General features: G+C 41.9%; 1 protein-coding gene across 1 annotated transcript; it reads left to right on the top strand.

Moving 5' to 3' along the window:
• The first annotated feature begins 455 nt into the window (after positions 1 to 455).
• NOM1 (nucleolar protein with MIF4G domain 1) lies at positions 456 to 15,178 on the top strand. Its single transcript, XM_040087113.2, has 11 exons — positions 456 to 1,391; positions 2,167 to 2,291; positions 3,215 to 3,410; positions 5,139 to 5,462; positions 5,961 to 6,071; positions 6,877 to 7,044; positions 7,617 to 7,738; positions 11,485 to 11,617; positions 11,980 to 12,111; positions 12,835 to 12,944; positions 13,823 to 15,178. Exons 1-11 carry the CDS (start codon positions 456 to 458, stop codon positions 13,998 to 14,000), a joined length of 2,535 nt encoding a protein of 844 aa, XP_039943047.1. The 3' UTR covers positions 14,001 to 15,178.
• The last annotated feature ends 5,241 nt before the right edge of the window (positions 15,179 to 20,419 follow it).

Below are 20,419 nucleotides of genomic sequence, written 5' to 3'. Positions count from 1 at the left end.
TAGCCAGGTGGGGGTCGGGCCCTTCTCCCAGGTAACAAGTGATAGGACGAGGGGACACAACCTCAGACTGCACCAGGGGACGTTCAGGTCGAACATTAGGAGAAATTTCTTCACAGAAAGGGTGACTGGAATGCATTGCCCAGTGAGGTGGTGGAGTCACGGTCCCTATAAGTGTTCTCTTAAACATTGTACCTAATGCCACAATCTAGTTGCCGTGGTGTTCGGCCATAGGTTGGACTCGATGATCCCAGAGGTCTTTTCCAAGCTAATTTATTTTGTGATTCTTAAATACATACACACGAACGAGGGGATGGATCTCTTACAGACCGAGCGCTTTTGATGCGGCACTCCAGGCTGCCGTCCCCTCAGAGCTGCAGCCGCCCGCGCCCAGCAGGGGGCGCTGTGCCCGGCATGGCGGCCGCGCGGCGGAAGCGGCAGCCCGGCCCCTCTCCAAGATGGCGGCGCCCAGGCGCGGTGTGGCTGCGGGAGGGATGAAGCGGAGGGCGGCTGCCCGCGCCCGCCGGGGCGGGAAACTGGACCGGCTGCGGCAAGCGGTGCAGGACTACGTGCAGGCGGCCGGCGGCCAGCCGCCGCTGGCCCTGCTCAAAGACTCGGAGAGGTACAACCGCAGGAGCCGCCGGGACGCCCGGAAGGAGAAGCGCAGACTAAAGCGGAGCCGCCGCCGCCGACTCCAGCGTGGGGAGTTGGTGGAGGCTTCCACCTCCCCGGCCAAGCCCGCTTCGGCCAAGCCGGCCACGGCCAAGCCCTCTCCGGTCAAGCCGGCTCAGGCGAAGCTGGCTCAGGTGAAGCCGGCCCAGGCCAAGCCGGCTCCTGCCGCCCGCCCCGGAACCCCGGTTTCGCCCGCCGCTGGGAAGCAGCGGCCCAGGCCAGTGTCAGCACCGGCATCGAGAGCCCTTGAGGCTCCCTCGGCCGCCGCAGCCACCTCGGCGCGGAAACGGGCCCTGCTGGAAGCTAACGAGGAGGAGGAGAAGGAGATCCGGCGGCTGGAGCGACAGCTGGGGATCGGGAAGCGGCGCAAGAAGCAGGAGGGGCCCGCGGCCGAGCGGCTGCCGCAGAGCTTCCTGCGGGACGGGCTGGGATACGTGCTGGAAGCGCTGGGCACACGGGCCGGGCTCAGCGAGCTGTGCGAGAGCAGCGACGAGGAGGAGCAGGAGGAGACCGCGCCGCGGCCGCTGGACCGCCCGCCGGGGAAGGAGGAGGCTGGTGAGGACGAGGAGGATGGTGAGGACGAGGAGGCTCAGGAAGATGCCTCAGACCCCTCCGAGGCGGATGACGTGGAAGGACATTGGGAAAGCGAGAGCTCGTCCCCCGAGGACAGCGGAGTGCCAGAGGCCGGTGAGCCCTCGAGCGAGGAGGAGGAGGAGGCAGAGGTAGGATGTTCGCCGCAGATAGCGCGGACCTGCTTCCCAAAGCACATCCTGCAACCTGAACATAGAGCTGAGTTGCATCACCGCTGTTAAGCCCGGGTTCTTGCTGTCCAGTCGGGCCACCTGGAGTGTTGTCCTGGTTCAAAACAGGCGGGCCCAGGGACAGCGTTGACTTGAGGGGTCTGCCAGGTCCTAGGGACGCTTGTTACACGTGGAGGGGAGAGTTCCCGAGTCAGGCTGGTGGCAGATAATATCCTACAGCACAAGGCGCGTGGGAGCTGTGTGTGAAATTCGCAAATAAAAGAAGCTGCCGTGGCATTAGAGTGTAAGAATATGATCGTGCCCTTCTGCAAAGACAGCTTGTGTTGAAATTAGCAGCGGTTACACACTGAAATGTTACTTTGGGAGAGATCTCAGAGGTTCTGCCAGTATTAGGTCTTATCGAATGAGTGGTGGAGAGGAAGTCACACAGATCATTTAGCCCTCATGGGCCTAAACTTAAACTGTCGCTGATAAAACTTGAGCAAAACCAAGACTAAAGATGTTTTAATGACCATAACTTAAAGGGAAGAGGGGCTTTGCTGTCGTCAAGTTTGTCATAAAAGATCATTTTTTGCCTGCTTCTTTTCTTGTTGTTCCTTTGGCATTGATTATTAGATGGTAAAATATATCCTTAACTAAAAGTTTGGTACTTTAATCTTAAATTGAAATGTGTATTTGTATTCAAGTGTTTAAGATGGTCTCATCTGATACCTTGTTTTCTTGTTTTCCTGGTAAGAGTGATAATCATGGTGCTACAAAGTATATTCCTCCTCAAATAAGGAAAGCACAGGAGACACTAGATGACAAGAAAAGAGAAGAATTGGGAAGACTGAAGAAAATGGTGAATGGCCTCATTAATAGGTAGTGTAATAAGGAAAGTCATTAATCTTTCTGGATCAATGTGACAATGCTCATCATTCAAGCCCAAGTGGCAGGGATGTGACTTATCTCTTCACAAACTGATTTTAAGTTGGCAATCATGTCTGCTATTGTTAAGAATAATTATCTTTATTGGTATAAATTCTTCAAAGTTAGTCATTATATATGTTGAAGAATCTAGAAAATAAATTTAAGATTGGGCTGCATTCCACACAGTAGTTGCCTGCGAGTGCTAGGTATAATTCACGACGTGTCAGTTGGAGTATGCTTATTCAAAAAAAAAAACCAAAAAAAACCCCCAGACTCAGAGGGAAATAGATTTGGGTTTGCTTTGTTTTTTTTAATAAATTAAATTTCTCCAGCACTACAACTGAGGAAGAGCAACCCTTCCTGCAGAATAGAAAAAGTAATTAACATTCCTTTCCGTTTCAAGTATTTTTAAAATCAGAAGTCTATTGGCAATTTCATCTGTTACCTGTAAAACATAGACTAGAGTTTGTTCAGTCATTTGAAATTTGATATACCATATATGTTGAAGTATAAATTATTTTCATACTTAATTTCTTCAAAAACTGTGAAGTGCCACAGTAAAAACTGCTAAAACCAGTCTCTTTTTGTAATAAATCTGTTCGGTGTGGCAATAAGCAGATTGACAGTGCTTCATAAATGCTGTTGCTAACATGTTTTTACATGTAATTTTTCTTTAACTACACTAGAATTAAATGTTTGTGTTTTTTGGTTTAGTAAACACAGAAGAATACAAAAGGTCTGTTCCAGTCATCCTATCAATCTTCTTAAGTCAAACCAGTTTCTCTAAAAAGAATGGTTGTTCGTTGGGTGAACTCAAAATTGTGGAACTATGTAAGGAGGAGAAAGAGTGAACATTGGATTTTGTTTCTCCATAGGTTAAGTGAACCAAATTTGTCCTCCATCAGTGGACAGATGGAAGAGCTCTACATGGCCAACAGCAGAAAGGACATGAATGACACTCTGACGGACATTCTCCTGAATGCCTGTGTTACTGCCGTCGCCATGCCTGCGAGACTCGTGATGGAGCACGTCCTTCTGGTCAGCATCCTTCATCATAATGTAGGAATTGAGGTAATTCTTGTGTCATTTTTAACTATGTGGCACTAACAAGCATCTTTAGTTGAGTTGCATCAGTATTTTGTGGCTTATTTGCAAGGCTTCCACAACTGAAAGGGTCTAAGTACGTTGCTTTATCTGATTTTATTTCTTCCATGAGTTACCGCTGGTCAGTTACAAAATCATCATTTTTTCATAAAAATCTTTCTGCACCCAGTAATCAAAAATTTCTAACCTTCAGCTTCTCTTCCCTTTATTTACACTAATCCATTTCTGTTCTCATGGATACATGAGGGTATTGTTTTTGAGCTGTGTATATCCAGATAAGAAAAGTGTTACAACTACAGGAATCCATTTATAATGGTGGATAAACTTGTTTTCTAAGCAAATCATGCAAATCATCAGTGGAATTAAGCAGTTATAGCATGGACTATTAAAAACTTCAAAAAGCATGGCAATTTTTTGAGGGGATTTTGGTTTGTGTTTTTAAGCCTGATGAATGAGGTAAAATCCCCCCTGCACAAGCTGATGCTGAAGCTCCTGATGTTAAAGGAAAGATTTTAACTAATTTCTGTGAAATGTCTGTCAGGAAATAGAGTTGTTTCAGCAGTATGTTCCTATTAGATTACTCTTTTTTCTTCCCCCCACATCTCAGTGCGAAAGATGTATTAATGCAAGTTTTTCAGTTTGTCATACAGCGGCCTGAATGCTGGCTCTGAAACCACATTAAATATCAGATGGATGCAATTACAGCAGCTTTCTCCATGTAGACTTTGCATTAAACTTTTTTTTTTTTTGTCCTCCTTTGCTGCTTGAAGGGCGCTTCTGACTGCAGATGCAATCTTTCTGTAGAATACATGATGCATTACATGAAAGTGTGATAGTACAGCTGCACTGAGGATTAGGGTGAGCACTGCAGAAGTTGGCCTGTCTTTATAAATTTCTGCAGCCATTGGGTAGTTAACACCTAAGCTGGTCAAGGCTTGTAATGCAAGTCAGTACTGCTGCTGGGACTTCTGATTTTCTTAAGGTCAACAGATTTTAGCTCAATGATAAGAGGTGAGGGTCTTATTTAGCAGGAGTGTGTTCATTATCTCCCTGTGTTTCAGAGCCTATAGGTTTTCTAATCCCAGCCTTTACCATCAGTTCTCTCTCCAGAAATAAATTTCTTTTCCCAGCTGTGCCATTGAGAAAAGTCTAAGAACTATCCCCACTTCAAAAGCAGCTTCACCTTATCCTCAGCAACTGTGAAAACTTGATATTTTGGGGATTTTTTTCACGATATTTTTTGTCCTCTTGTTAAGGATTTTGTTCTGGAATGCTGAACTCAGGAATACGTTTGCTTTTTGACATGCAGGTTTTCCTGGATGAATGACTAACAGTAGCAGCGTGCTAGCCTGACAGCTGGAAAGATGCTAATATGTGTCCATGAATGTTATGTAAATAAATGCTGATGTATGTGTACTGTAGGTTCATAATACTTGTTTTTCCTGCACAGGCTTTAAAAGGCAATTGGATGTCAAATATGAGGTGTAAATAAAACAGACTTCTACAAAAATGTCGCACCACTTAAATATTTGCATATGTAAATGTAGAACATCATATTGGTTGAGGGGAGCAATAATATTTCTTTAAAATTAATAGTGGCAATGACCCAAAAGTGAATTTTACAGATGTCTGTAAAATCTACTTACAGTTAACTGCTGGATTTTTTTTTTTTCTCCTTAATGGAATTGTTGCCAGGTCGGTGCTCACTTTTTGGAAGCTGTGGTGAAGAAATTTGATGAATTCTGTAAAAGTGATGCTGAAGGGAAAGAATGTGAAAATCTGCTTGCCTTGATTGCTCATCTGTACAACTTCCATGTGGTTCATTGCCTACTGATCTTTGATATTCTGAAGAAGCTTGTTAGCACTTTCACTGAAAAAGAGATTGAGTTGATTTTGTTTCTTCTGAAAAATGTGGGCTTTTCCTTAAGAAAAGATGATGCATTGGCTTTGAAAGAACTGATCACTGAAGCCCAGAGGAAAGCAAGCACAGCAGAGAAGAAATTTCAGGATCAGACTAGGGTATGTGTTTATTCTAAAGATTTTATATTCTCAACAGCCTGTTATGAGTACTTGGATACATAGTTTAATTTACAGAAATGTTTTCTGCTACTTTCTATTCAGATGGTAATTCCTAAAATGGTAATTTCTAAATTACCATTCAGTTATTTGCATTCTTCTTGTCTGTTTTTCTGCATTAGTTCTTAGGACACCGATGCCAAAATGCTCCTGATGCATGTGACAGGACTGGTTTGTGTCTTATGCAGTGGACAGTTTTTCTGTTTCATGATATTTTGTACTCTTCAAAAAATGGTCACTGAGGCAGGGTGTTTAGCAGATGAAGCTTGTACAAAAATTAATATAAGAGGGGTTAAAGTAAACATGTTGTATTTAGATTTTGGTGTATATTGCCAGCTGAGCTGCTTATTCTCACAGAATAGTAATTTCAAAGTACACTCTTCTACTTTATGTAATAAACCCACAGCTCAGAGTCCACAGAACTGTTTCTTTTCCCAATAGGTTCGGTTTATGCTGGAGACTATGCTGGCACTTAGGAACAATGACATGCGTAAGATTCCTGGTTACGATCCTGAACCCGTTGAAAGACTCCGCAAATTGCAGAGAGCACTGGTGAGAACTTTCTTGGCTGGTGTAGCCTTGTTATTCTTAATCCAGGAATAAATATTTGCATTGGACGTCAGCTTTCTCGGGGGTTTTTTGTTGATGGTTTTTTGGTTTTGTTTTTTTGATAGAATGGGAAGTTTGTCTAGAACAACCCAGTATAAAAGGGGTGAAAGTAATTTATCAGTGCAGGATGTGCATATCAGGATAAGAGGCCAGGCAAAACCAAAAAGCTAGGTAACCTAGTTCTGTAGGATTTCCTCTCTTAAATTTTTGCATTCCTTCTGGTATGCTTCTAGACTCTGTTGTTGAAAATTCTTATTTCGTTCAGAGTTTAAAATTTTTGTTGTTTGAACTGTACAACACATAAGGCACTTTGTTTTGTCATTTTATGTAGTCACAAGTGTTCAAAAGGAAAATCATGACCAGATTCTAAGATGCTGCAATGTCAGCATCCTCTGAATTCTAATCAAAGTTTGTGATTGGAAGATGTCTGCTTTTTAGATTAGTATCTTTTTTTTCAAATAAAAAACCCAAGAACTTCTATATGTAGATTTATGCAACTTCATGCATTTAAAAAATTACAGCATATGGGAAACTTGTAAATTCTTTTCAGGTTGCTGATTGAAACAAAGGTTGGAGAGGAAAGACCTTGGGGAAGACATTTATGGGGATATGAACTTACATGTTTAAATTTTTGTTTAAAAATAATTTTAAGTAATTAAAGAATTTGTTGTTTTCTTACAGAAAAGAGGAAAAAAAGTTTCAAATGAAAGCTTTTGTGTTGTTTGTTGTTTTTGTTTTGTTATTCAAGGTTCACAGCAGTGGTTCAGGAAAAGACACTCAGCTCCGTGTGTCCCTGGAGTCTCTCCTCAGTGCTGACCAGGTCGGTCGCTGGTGGATCGTGGGGTCATCCTGGAGTGGAGCACCAATGATCAGTGATACAAAAAGCCAGGCTCAGCAGAAGCTGCACGTAGGAAAGGTAAATCCAAATTATATTTTTCATACATCTCAGTAAGTTCATTTCTAAGCCTGCCAAAAAAACCTTGTCGTGCTCTTGTAAGACAAAGCTTTTGGACTGTAAATTCTGCTCTCAGGTTTTTTAAAACATTATACTCATGTGCTTCATGAGAGCTGTTACTACAAATATGGTATAGCTTGTTTTTTCTTATCCTGTGGAATTGCTGAGGTGAAAGAAGAGACTTGATTCAACAGTGGGATTTGCTAGTAGGAATTCTGACAGGTTGTGGTGTGTCTGCGGCACATATCCAAGCTGATTCCAAAAGTAAAGGGATGAGATGGTCATGGTGAATTACTTATGCTAAGGAAGCACATCTTAAAATTAATTGGCACAATTAAAGTAGATTAAAATGTATTTCTGTAGTTGAAAAAGCTCCTGATGGTGCCTGTGCCTCTGAACAAAAGCTCAGGACCTTTAGGTTGGTGATTCATGGTTTACTGGAGAGCTTCATTGATGCTGTTATTTAAAGCTGTACAGAAATAGCTTTTTTTTAAGGCAAACATAAATAAAATAGCATATAACTTTACTTCCAGGTGAGTTCAAAAATAATGGAGCTTGCTCGTAAGCTGAGAATGAACACTGATATCAGGAGAAGTATTTTTTGTGTCTTGATGACCAGTGAAGACTTCATGGATGCCTTTGAAAAACTTCTGAAGTAAGTACATCCCAGTACAGAAATCAGCCCAGAACTAAAAATAGGTTGTAAATGCAGCACCCCTGCTCTGGGCTTAAGAACATTCAGTTAATAATGCAATTAAAAGAGGTGCATAGCTAGGGATCCACATAGGATGAAGGGGTAGAGAGAAGAGACCAGAGTCCTGGGGTAAGGATTAATGGGGGCGGGCAGAGCTGCCTGGCAGACAGAGAAAAGGAATAGCCTCTGTTTTTGTGACTCCTGGCTGTGACTGTGATTTGCAGCATCCTTTGGTGTAAGGAACCTGTTTCTTTTTGAGCTGTGTATCCCAGTAGAGTGGATGGAAGGCTGCTGCAGCCTTGTTTCCTTACAGAGGCAGAGCAGAAGCCCCTGCAGATCATCTCTTGGGTTTTTTGCTGGATTGCTGTGATTTCTGTACTTCTGCCACTTCTTTGACTTCTTGCCACCTTGTTAAGCCATTCTCTGCCCATACTTGCATGACCTGGTAATGTTCTAGCACCTTCTCTTCCCTCTTGAAGAATTTATTAGCTCTGGGTTTGCTTCACATTGAGACCAGTTCCCTTACACCTTGACAGGCAGCTCTTCAGAAGAAGATGTGATCAGGGAAGAGCTCGAACTAAGCTATTCCTTGTGTTTGTCAGAGTATTAATTGTAAGTCTGTAGGAACTGGGAGGGGAGAGATCAGGTCCGAACTTCTCTGTCTCAGCCTTGTAACTCAAGGGTATTGTCTTACCAGGATGGCATGCAATTATTTAATTTGCTTACTGAACCAAAACGGACTTTGTAATAAAGTCAACTAATATTTGATTAAATGCCACTTCTGCAAAACACAGCTTGGACTTAAAACTGTGATGGAGTCATTCCAATATCTTAATATGGCCTGTTCAATTAAAAGAAATTAGCTGCTGCTGCAGCTCTTGCCAAGACCTGGCAGCTCAATTTGCAAATTGGACTTGACTCTCATCTCTGCTATTTAAGCTAGTACACAAATCTGAATACATACAGGCTTGGCAGAAGATCTCTCTGCAGGCTGCCTGGTGCGTGTTGGTGCTGATGTTTAAACAGCAAACTCAAAGAGAGGAATTCTTAAATCTGCCCACATCTGACAGAGTATGATGAAAAGTACACATAATTATCAGTGAAGGAATTACCTTCAGTGTGAACATGTGTTCCAGAGAGTCTGGGAATTTGTATTTGTATGTTTGATGTCAGTCTCGTGAGGAGGAGCATATAAAGAAATATTTTAATTGCTCTTGTTGATTCATCTGCTACTAGTTCTGTGGCAGAGTTGAGGTGTGGTTAAAGGACAATTTAATCAATTTGAAATCCAGGCTGCTATAGTTTTTCTAGTCCCTTTCCTCCTTACTGCAAATGAGAATAGTTTGAAGCCAGAACAGCTCCCTGAAGTGGCTCAGTGATTGCAGAGGTGTCAGTGAAGAGAAAGGGCTGGGAGCATCACTGGTGACAAAGAGCTGAGAGTGGGACTGGATCCTCTTCATCAGCTGAAAGGCCACACCTTCTTCACAAAGCACAGTTTCATTTAGGAGAGAGAATGAATGCTGCTTAAATTTGATAGAGAGGCAATTTTTGAAGTTATTTTATAGATATAAAGAATTTGAGAAACTTCACATCTCAGAAAACACTGAGCCACTTGTGAAAGGCTCAGCTATCCTACTGGAGTTAGATGTGTAATTCAGGATAGCAAGTATCTACCAAAGGGAGTGTATCTACTAATATACTTTGAACTGACTTTTTAAAAGGGATTTAAGAGTTGCTAGTTTTGATCTGAAGGCAGTGATAGTCTTGGGTTTCAGCTGATAACTTACCTACTTGGAAGCAGGCTTCTGCTGGTGACAAATAACCTACTTCAGAGGCAGTTATCCCATTTACAGCAGGATCAAGATAGACAACTTCATGGGAATAGTGTAACTCATGAATCATTGAATCAGTGAGGTGGTACCACATTTTTTATCAAAGAATATCAGGCTTATGAAATCTATACAGGTTTATGGTGAAGCTCAGCAGTGAAAGACAGTCCAGACTCTTGAATTTTAGATGTTTAGGAATTCTAGTTCTGTGAAGAGGTGAAGGTAGGCATATCCAAGTGTTGTCATTTGGTTACAACTCTGGCAACATGAGTATTTCCTAAATAAGCAAGTCATGATAGGAGTGATGATGAACAAGTAAAAGGAGAGTGTGCCAAACTTATTATTGCAGTGTAACTTCCCATGTCATCTGTTAAACGCAAATCTGATGGCTGAAAATTTGTATACTTGTAAAAAACCCTTCTGTTGCTCTGAAATCAGATGGCTGATGGGGGAACAGGTAGGTTATGACACAGATACAGCACTTCCAGTACTGGCCCCTTTTGCAAGAGCAGACTTCTAAATTTTTACTGCTCATTAGCCTAGAAATCATCCCAGATTTTCCTACTGTCAAACTTTCAATTCTAGGGAGTTTGGGCTTAATAGCAGTGTTTTATTTGTTAATCTGGTGTGTCTGTGGTGACGTGGAATGCGGGTGTCTAAAGTTGTATACAAAGGAGGAATATTGGCATCAAGTAATGACCAAGTACTCTACAGACAATAGGGCAAGTTCCAGTGGAGTCAAACTTGGTTAGAAAGTACTCTTGTGTTGTACTAATGCACTGTGAAACTTGAAATTGAAGCAATGAGAAGAATTTTTTTTTTCTTTTTCAGATTCTAATATGACACATTTTTCATTCTAATTGGTTTTAATGCTACCAAGCATTTGGCAGCATTTGGAAGTTCAATCATATTATTCACAGACCAGGTGCATTGTGAGTTAGTCACCATTCCATGCCAGAGTGCCTCAGCCCTCTTTTACACTGGTCAGCTGTTGGAGTGGGAAGGCTGCTCAGTCCTTGGTCTTCGTACTGAGGCAGCTGACACAGACAGATAGATAGATAGATACTTTTTTCTCCAGGCTTTTTTTTTTTTTTTTTAATGGTGCTTTGCAATCACTGACTGTATCCTCTTAGGATAAACAAAAGCGAAATTCAAGTATCACAGAGCATGGATTTGACCCAGAGACTAAAAAATTTGTATCACCAGGTTAAAAAAAAAAATATTTAAAAATAAATAAATAAATAAATCTAAGAGTATTTTCTTATCCTTACTAAGTACCACAGCAGTGAAGGGCCCTGGCAATGTTTCTCCAAACTGGCTTACACTGATCTAAAGGCTGGTTTTCCTCCTGTGACCATAAGTACAAGCAGGGTCAAGATATCACATATGAGATATCATATGAGATTATCACAATGGGACCCTACAGTTCTTGTTTCCCTATTTAGCCTTTGTTTCACTGTTAAACCCTTGTAGTGGTATCTGTAGGTGCAGTGCTACTGCTGGTACCTCTGTGCCCTCTCTTCTGTTCATGGAGAGCCTGCAAACATGGAGTGGGATACCTTTCCTTCCCTGGGCAATGATAATACTTTTATCATTCCAGTTCTGTTTCTTTCTTACTTTTACATCTCCTTCTTTAACACCCATCATGCTTCAGCATTTCCACAATACCATACCAGGATACTTGTTTAGCCGACACTCTTAAAGGTTCCAGTCCATTAGGAGTTTTAAAGGCTTCATTGGTACTTTGTAACAAGTAAAATTTATTGTGATGTTTAGAGAGATTTTAAAGTATTACTCTCAGATGTTGACTGTAACTCTTACTTTGTGTCAGCAAGTTTTTCCTTACAAAATGATTCTCAATTTTTTGCTAAATTTTAGGCTTGGATTGAAAGACCAGCAGGAGAGAGAAATAGTTCATGTCATCCTTTACTGCTGCTTACAGGAGAAGACATTCAACCCCTTCTATGCATTTTTGGCTAGCAAGTTTTGTGGATATGAAAGACGATTTCAGGTAAGGGCAAATCCCTTGCTTCATTGGTTTTGTGCCATGATTGTTGTTAGGAAGACAGTTACTGAATACCTGAGAATGGATGCATGCCTGATAGGATCTTGATCCCAAGGAAAAATGCTGCTGGTATGGCTAAGCGTTCAGTAAGGCATACTCATGGTCAGATCTGAACAGGAAATCAAATGCTGAATGTTTTCTTCCTTCTGTTTTATGCATTTTAAAATAATTGGAACAGTCTGATCAAGCATTTCTGTTAATTAAAGGAGGGCTTATAAAGAATAGAAGGTCAAAAGGTTTGTTATGTTGTTACTCATTTAAACAGCCAGTTGATTTGTAGGATTATTTTTTTTACCTTTGACCCCTAGGTGACATTTCAGTTTAGTATTTGGGACAAAATCAGAGATATAGAAAACCTGTCAGCTGCTGCCATCTCCAATTTGGTTTCACTGCTGGCTCATTTAATAAGGACAAAATCACTGCCACTTTCAGTTCTCAAGGTTGGTGTATTTTCTTTTCAATTCCTTCTGTATTTTCCCTGCATTTGCTAGTTCTATGGAAGGCATATTTTCTCTGTTACCTGTCTGGTACTTTAGCTGCTTATGCTAAGACAAACTTGTTTTAAAATTACCAAATTGTTCCAATTGATTGATTATGGTAATTGATTGATTATGGTTATTTGGGGAAGGGAACCTGTGGTGACCGAGGCATAGAGAAAGTCTACATTTCTTTATCTAGAGCGGTTGTGAGGTCATTTCCTTCAGTGTATCCAGAGTTGGAACTGAGGCTTCTTCATTAGCAGGCTTTGCCAGTGGTTTTTGTGCTATGGTTTTTAGCTGATGTTGTTTTGATTAGACAAGAAAGTGCTGAGTAGATTTCTTGGATTTCAGAATGGGGAGTCCATAGAAATCTATTAGAAAAGTAACTGGAATGTATTAAACAGGCAATTAAATGGATTGTCCTAGGTACTTACAAAGTATTTATCTAATTGAGAAAGGACATCTGGTATTCTGGTACCACTAGACTTCTAATCCTTAGAAGGTTTTTTGCTTTCATTATTGATTGGCTTTTGGAGGCAGCCTTCTCAGGTAATTATTCTGTGCTAAACCCAAGGCTCAGTATATGCAGAGGCCAATTGGTATGCTGAAAGTTCTTCATTTAGGAGAGAAGACCAGCTCTTTGAAATACTTGAATTAATCTAATTCTCCCTCTCTGTCTGCCAGGTAATTGAATTTGGTGAACTGGACAAACCCAAAGTCCGTTTCTTACGACAGGTATTAAGCACACTGTTAACCAAAGCAGATGAGGAAGAAATTACTGACATTTTTATGAGGTGAGTGATCACTGGCACCTCCAGAGAACCCTTGTTGAGTAGTAATTAAGAAGATAAGATGTTTGCCTGTTTTGTTTGGAATTACAGTGTACCTTTTCCACACCTCAGCCCTCCATTCCTTAAAATGTGAGCTCTTCCTGGCTGAGTGGGGCAAGAGTGTCATATGTGTGTTGGTGCAGGCTCTGATAGAGATGCAACTGTGTTTTACAAAATAAGGCTTCCAGATATTCAATGTATCATTTTGGTCATAGGATTGTCATGAGCAGAGCTCTGTAATTCCTTGTTTCCCTTATTGCTGTACCACCTGTGTGCAGTGGGATTCACTCTGCCACCAGTCATTGCTGGGATGTATCTTAAGAAGGAAAAAGAAAGTGATACTAATGAGGCAAAGGTTTGGGGTATTTTTAATGGGTTTTTTAATCAATGTTCTCTGAAAAATCTTATTTTTGTTATGGGACAGAGTTACCTGGAAAGGCTGGGAAATTTCCATCCTTGGAGGTGCTTAGGACTTGAAGGGATAAGACTTGCAATGTCACATAAAGTTAGAAAAAATTAGGTGGTGATGTTTCAGCTGCCATGCAGCAACACAAGGCAGCTTGAACACGGTGTTTGCTTTATTTTTTTCTGTAATGTAATTGTTTACATAAAGCAAGCCTGAGGCTGCAATATTCCATTTTAGTGTTGAGGCCAGTTGTATGTCGAGTGTTTGGGCTGTTTGCCAAACCAAGGAAGACTTGGTAATTTGAAAGCTTCTTCAATAAAACTTCTTTTATAGGTTGGATTTTTTTTCTACGGATCTATTTGAACAGGATGGTAAAATTAAGAAACCTCTGAAATGGGGGAAGACTAAATAATATTTTTGATCTGTATCTTTACAGGGTATCTGACAACCCCAAACTGGGAATGCTGCGGGAAGGCTTGAAACTCTTCCTTACCCACTTCTTACTAAAACATGCACAAGCCCAAAAGAGTGCTGAAGAAGCTAGCTTGTTAAAAGAGAGAGTGGAACTAGCAACCAAGGCTTTAGAGGCAAAAGAACCTAAATTGAAGCTATAGTTATGTTTTCTCTAATAAAACATACAGAAAAACTGAGCTGGGGTCTTTCAGACCTAAATAATTGAGAATGAGGAGAGCTGTGTTACTCCAAAGTTCCATTTTTTAATGTAAACAGTTACTTTGCTCTATGTGCTAATTAGTTTAATTGAGGGGGATAGAAGGCCTTTTTGAAGAAAGGGAAAACGTCGTTTTGTCATGTCCCTTTTTGGTACAAGTGCTTCATGTCGACCGTTGGTATCTGGAGAAGAGGGTGAATTTCTCTTCTGTGATACTTTGTCAGCAGTGGTGTTCTGCATTGCATATTCTAGCCTTTCATTTATAGTAATAAAAGAAGCAGCCTTAACTAAAGGCTTTTAATGAGGAACCTTGGTACTCACCTGAGGAAAGGGGCCACTAGATGGCACAAGCGCTGGTGAGTCGGTTGGGGAAGAAACTTTTTTCTTAAAAGTGTCAGCAGTTACTCGCTAATTCTGTGAATTGATTCCCTGACCGTGGGTCAGGAAGAGATCTTCAGTTGGCTTCAAAGCTGTAGCAAAGCAACTTGAAGATCTGTCTTTGCCCAATTTTATTGGGTTTAGAGATCACAGCATAGTTTTATGGCTTTTTAACCTGTTTTTCACAGCTTTAGAATTGGAGTTGCCAAATCACTTGTGTTAATCCGATTTTTCTAGACATAAACAATATCATCAATATGAGTCTTAAGAAGAGAAAACCTCCCTTAAGAGTTTGCTCACATTTTTCATTTGATTATTAAAAAAAAAAGGCACATTTCTTTCTGTAACACTCTTAATGGTTTGTTTCTATTGTTACCTTACCACTACACATTAAACTGCCATTTTTCTAAATGCTTTGGTGTTTGTGTTAGCTTTACTCTGGCTGGCCTGGCAGGGAGGGAATGACCTTAAATTGAGTGGAGAAGGGAAGTGCTTTCTTTTCTGGAATGTGCATCAGTGATCTACCTGTGTTGGAGCTGTCAACCCTGTTTCTGTAGCCAGTCTTGCTTCTGATGTCCAATGGGCCATTTACTTATGGTGCCTCCCAATTGCCTTTGATACCAATTCGTCTGTCTCTGTTGGGAAAATTTATTTTTTAATCAAATTGTTAAATGTAGTATATTCTGCTTGCTCAGGTGTACTGTTTACAGGTGGAGAAGTGCTTCCCCCAACAGCCAGGGGGAACCTCAGGGGGTTTTTTTCTCACCTTTCTTCGTAGAGGATAGGGCAAGCTTTAGGTTAAAAAGGTGTCCTGGGAGCAGAGAAGCCAGCTTTCAAAATCCTGGATTACACTAGCAAAGCAACAGCAGAAGAGATTATTATGGAAAGAACAAAGCAAGATGCTTTTTTTTCAGCCTGTTTCATACCACTGGCAGCTTTTAAGTGTACAAAACTTAAAAGTTAATAATACAATTTATTATGATATTTTCTAGAATTCATACCAATTAACAAAGTGTGGGCAGCAGCACAATTTATGCTATTTTGGTGTTTACGAAAGTCACAACTTTAGGGGGTGTGTGTGTAAACATCTCCCCTTACAGCCAACCATGCCAAACCTTGTACTTAAAGTTTAAAGTATGGACTCAGGAGAAAATCTGTGCAAGCCCCTAGAAATAGCTGCTGTGGAACACATGGGACTCTGTGAGTAAAAATTGCTCCCCCTAAACTACAGCAGCCACATAATTAATTGCCCTTTTTGCTGAAGTTAACTTACCAACATGTTGGTGGTTTAATAACACACAAATGGAAACATGTTGCTCTAGCAGGAAGGATGAGGCAACTTGGCTGCTGGAGATAAATTCTGAATCATCTTCCTTAGGCCAAAGGTGCCCAGCTGCCTGTCCCTGCCTGGCGCAGGGGCTTTGCTTGCTGATGGGAGCTGAGCAGCTTTGCTGCCGTGGCAGCATTGCCAGGGCTTTTATGGGTGTGAGCATTCCCTTTCTGCAGCTGCCTGAGGTGGTGCGACGCAGGTGTTGCTGTGCAATTAGAGGAATTAGAGAAGATGGTTTTAACCTTACAATTGAGAATTACAATTGCCTCTTTTTTTTTTTTTTTCCCACAGTGAGACTTGCGTTAATTATTATTTCTCCCAAAGAGCTCATATGTTTTGTTCAACATCAGTGTTATCAGAGCCATTGTTTAGTTTCTGAAGAAAACAGATTTTACCTGCCTGGGGTTTTACATTCAGCAGATTTATGCATAAACATAATTTAAAATAAAAACATGTTTCAAGGAAAGCAGCAGAAATACATTGCCAGCCCACTGTGCTGTAGTCATGAAAATTATGGGGTTTGTGGGTGATTGTGCGCAAGTCCCATCCTCTCACTGTGGTTCAGCGAGGGAATAACTGTCTGAGAGAAATTTGACAATTCCAAGATAAATGTGAATTCCTGAGTCTTGGATCTTGTCATATTTAACAACTTTTTCCATGGTCCTACTGGCCTGACCGCCACCGCTCGACAGAGGTGGAAGGCCTGGCAGACTCTGCTGTTGATGTACAAAAGCATCTGCAAGCTGCTGCTTCAGTGGTCATTACATTCCAAGGATATAAAGCATGTGTGAAAAGGAAAGCAGAGAGGATCTTGTACTTATTTATATGTCTATTTATATTAAAAATATAATGTATTTTATAGGTATTCTGCATGTATGCTTCTGTGTCTAAACATGTATTTTATACAATGTATAATTTTTTTGCATGCATGATACTTGTAACCCTGGAGAAAAAACTTGTCCCAGCAGAGCTGACACTGCCACAGTCTCTCCTCTGTAAGGTCTGTGTAATAGCAGCAAGACCAAATGCTGGCAGCTGCCTTCCTGCAGGACTGCACACTAAGCACTGCCTGCCAGCAGAGGCTGCTGGGAAAGTTACACCTGGCTGGGATGGATTTTGCTTTGTCTGCCACGGAATAAGTGTTCAATAACATACACAAAATCGAGCCCGTTGAGATTTCTTCCTGTTGAGTATTAGTCTGGCAGCCCACGTCAAACCCCTTGAGAAATGCTCCCTGGTCATTCCAATAATGGAGATGCCACTTAAAATGTCCCGAATTCTTCCACACAGCAGGTTTGGGAGAGTTGCTACTTAACAAGAGGAAAGGGGTTTTGGATTTGTAAAAATACAATATGCTGGGAAGCCAAGCAGCTACGGTTGCAACACTAATCCTTACTCCCACCAGACCAATTGGAAAACACAGTGTGATTTGCTGTAGATGCATTTAACAAAAAGCCGGATGTTTGATTTTTTTAGCTGTGTAGCAGAAAGTTTCAATTCTCCCTTTAAACAGCACGATCCACTCATAGCTGTTATGGCAGCTTCGATTTTTGTTTTTCTTTTAAGCTGGACAGCCGTGTTTGAAACTTTCTCTGTTTTCTGTATCAGAATTAACGGGGCAGTGAAGTCTGGTTTTCAGCTTTGGCCGGAGTGTTACGCTGATAAATCACACACAAGTCCTCTTGGCAGGGTTTTAACGCCGCACCTGAACGAGCCAAGTATCTGCAGGGCTTTTCTTCGCTCGACATTTTTCCATTGTCCTGCACGCCGGGGATGAGGGGCTGATGTCAGTCGTGCTCCGAAGGCGCAGCCGCAGCGGGGCTGCCCTGCCTGGTGCTAGCGAAGGTGTGCAACCCAAAACCGTGCTCAGAGCACATCTGGGATCGTTTCATTCCCATTGTTCTGCGGCTGAACTTTGCACGTGAAAAGTTCCAGCCCGGCAGCAGCCGGTGCGCGACGGTGATTTCAGCTTAATAAATATGTGAGTGGCAACTCTAATACTCCAATTTTTGTTGCGCTGATCGTAATTGCAGCTTAGTGCCCGGCTACATCCTGTGTGTGTGAGTCAATATGTGATTTTTTTTTTTTTTCCTGCAGTTGATAAAGCAATTTTGTTTTCAGGAGACAATTTGATCCGTAGGTTCGCTTTTAAAAGGCTGAGCGTACGTTTTTCCCAAGACTTTTTGGGCTGGACTGATTTCAGGGATTGTAGGTAGAGATAAAACTCTTTTACTATATGACACTTTTTATGATTTCATCTCCTGGAGGAACTTTCCTTCACCCTCCAGTAAAGCATAGTTTAGCACGAGGCTTGCAGGCATGGACATCACAGCTGCCTGTATGAAACAGCTGTGCTACCCCCAAATTCTGGTGTGACCTGCAGCCTTGCTTTAAAGCTAATTAATGTAGCCTTCCCCTAATTAAGATGCATGCACAATTCCAAACTGGCTACCACGTGGTTTCCTAATAATGCTTTAAGGAAATGAGTGAGCATCTATCAAGGATAAGCTTAGGAAGAGCCAGCTGGCACCAAAAATTCCTTAAAACTTGTGTCCTAGGACAAAACTGTTAGCACACCAAAAGCAGCTCACCTTCTTTGAATTGAGTGGAATTCATTTCAAAGTGAATTAAAAATGACTGAGTAATGTAACTAGAATGAGAGGTAGAGAGCAAAATTAAAACGGAGACCATTTTTGAATTGTTCCTTAATAGTCTTTTATCAGTTACAGTGAAATGGTTGCTTCATTTTCGTAAGTGAAAGATTTCCAAGCATTACACATTTTTTCATTAAAAACTCCATTAGGGACCTTTTACAGTTCAGATGATGAGTACCCTCAAATCTCTCCTGAGAGCACAGGTCCTCATGGCTCTGGTGTGGAATAGCAGGGAATACTGTTGGAGGCACTGAAGTTCACTGGGGAGCAGCCATAGGTTACAGCCAGGGAACAGAACAATGTTTTTCTAATATAGAGACATTAAACCAATATATTCTTGGTGTCACCTTGAGGAAAAATAAGTCACCTTGATTGCATTTTCTAGGCTTGCATCTTCAAAAACATGTTTTCCTCCTCAGCCAAAGCCGTAGATTCTTAATGGATTTCTTTTTTCCATGTTCTGTAGTTCAAATCACCCTTAAAATATTGGCTAGATGGTATTTACCTTCAAAATTTCCTTACCTAAATGGCTTGAAACTGTGTCTTGGTCCCTTGGGGATATTTATTATGCCAGGGATTATGCAGGTACTGTGTGTCAGGGATGAGGAAGCAGTGCAGAAAGGCAGGGACAGCACCTGAGAATCCTGAACTGTTCCTGGAATGATAAAAGCTGTGGAGGGAGGCTCTAGGGTGCTCTTCACCAGCACTTCAGAGCTTGAGCAGAAAGCAATAGATCAGCTTGAAAGCTGCTGTGGGTTTTGAATCCGTTCAAATCTCTTATCTCTGGTCTGAAACCTGTGTGAGAATCAGATCTGGAGAGACCCTAGACCCATCCATTCTTCTGGATTGCCCGGTTCTTGGGAAGCCTCACACCAGGTTTGTGACTTTAGGGAGCCTTCAGACAGCTAAGGACTGGAGAAGCAAAAACCTTTATTGCTGGCCAGGTTTTTGATACCCTCACAGAAGCTGAGTAACACTCTCCCCGAAATGGCCTCCTCCAGGGGGGAGCCAGGGCTACCCAAGGCTGACAGGGAGATGTCAGAGGCGCAGGAGTAACAGGTTTTGCAGAAGAGCACATTTATGACTTTTCAACATTATCCCATTTTCATCTGCTAACCAAAATCGACCCTCAAATCTAACCTGTAAATGTAATTATCAGTCCTAGTGATGAAGATAATGATGAAGATGGAGGAATAACGGAGTGGGGAGTTCAGGTGTCTTGCCATCTGTAGCTGATGTAAGAGATTTCTTCCTCCCACCCCAAAGCCAGAGGCACCCACAAGGTTTTGGGTTACTGCAGGAGTGGCGCATTTCAAAGGCACAGACAGGGCATCTCACCTCTGCTAAAACCTCCACCGTGGGCTTTCCATCGCCTGAAACCTGTGTTACACTGAGTGGAATCTGATCACAGGCTGAAGAGTGAAAATGTGGATAGAATTCACAGGTTTTATTACAGCAAACCTTACACTTGGATGGTTGTTATTCCATCTCCTCCACAGTCATTGACTGAGATTTCCAAGACACACAAAAAGGCAAAACAAGGTGTGAAGACCAGCTGCTTCCTGAGGTGGAGGCTCAAGAAAGGTGAAGCAGCTTGCACACATTGTCTAAGGAGGTTACCTGCAGAATAGAGCTCAGTGCCCTGAAGCTCTGAGCATAGGGGCAGCAGATCCCTGCCTCACATCACCCAGATCTGCTTCTCCCAACACTCCCAGCTCACCCTCACAACACCATCTGAAATGCTATTAAACAGCTTAAAAATCCTCAGGCTGTGGTGAACTGGGCCCTTCAGAAAAGCTGGGGGGCCAAGAGCATGGGAGGAATGAGGGAGTGAAGAGATCCCTGAAGGAGGGCGAGAGCTGAGCAAGAGCTGGGCGGGAAGAAGGAGACAGCACAGACAGCAGGAACCACTGGCTGATGCTGCTGAAGTGTCATCTTAATTATCCCTGGCAAAAGAACAGTGATTAACATCAACGACTGTGGACAACCTTTATGTAATTA

The sequence above is a fragment of the Hirundo rustica genome, chromosome 1 (genome assembly GCF_015227805.2).
Source record: "Hirundo rustica isolate bHirRus1 chromosome 1, bHirRus1.pri.v3, whole genome shotgun sequence".
In the NCBI taxonomy this organism is placed as follows: Eukaryota; Metazoa; Chordata; class Aves; order Passeriformes; family Hirundinidae; genus Hirundo; species Hirundo rustica.
The sequence above is the reverse complement of the archived record's forward strand: the minus strand, read 5'-3'. Positions and strand labels throughout refer to the sequence as shown.

Coding starts and splice junctions, on each gene's coding strand:
- NOM1 (XM_040087113.2), top strand. CDS start 456: ATGGCGGCGCCCAGGCGCGGTGTGGCTGCGGGAGGGATGAAGCGGAGG. Junction 2,292..3,214: donor GTGAATGGCCTCATTAATAG/GTAGTGTAATAA, acceptor GTTTCTCCATAG/GTTAAGTGAACCAAATTTGT. Junction 6,072..6,876: donor GCAAATTGCAGAGAGCACTG/GTGAGAACTTTC, acceptor TTGTTATTCAAG/GTTCACAGCAGTGGTTCAGG.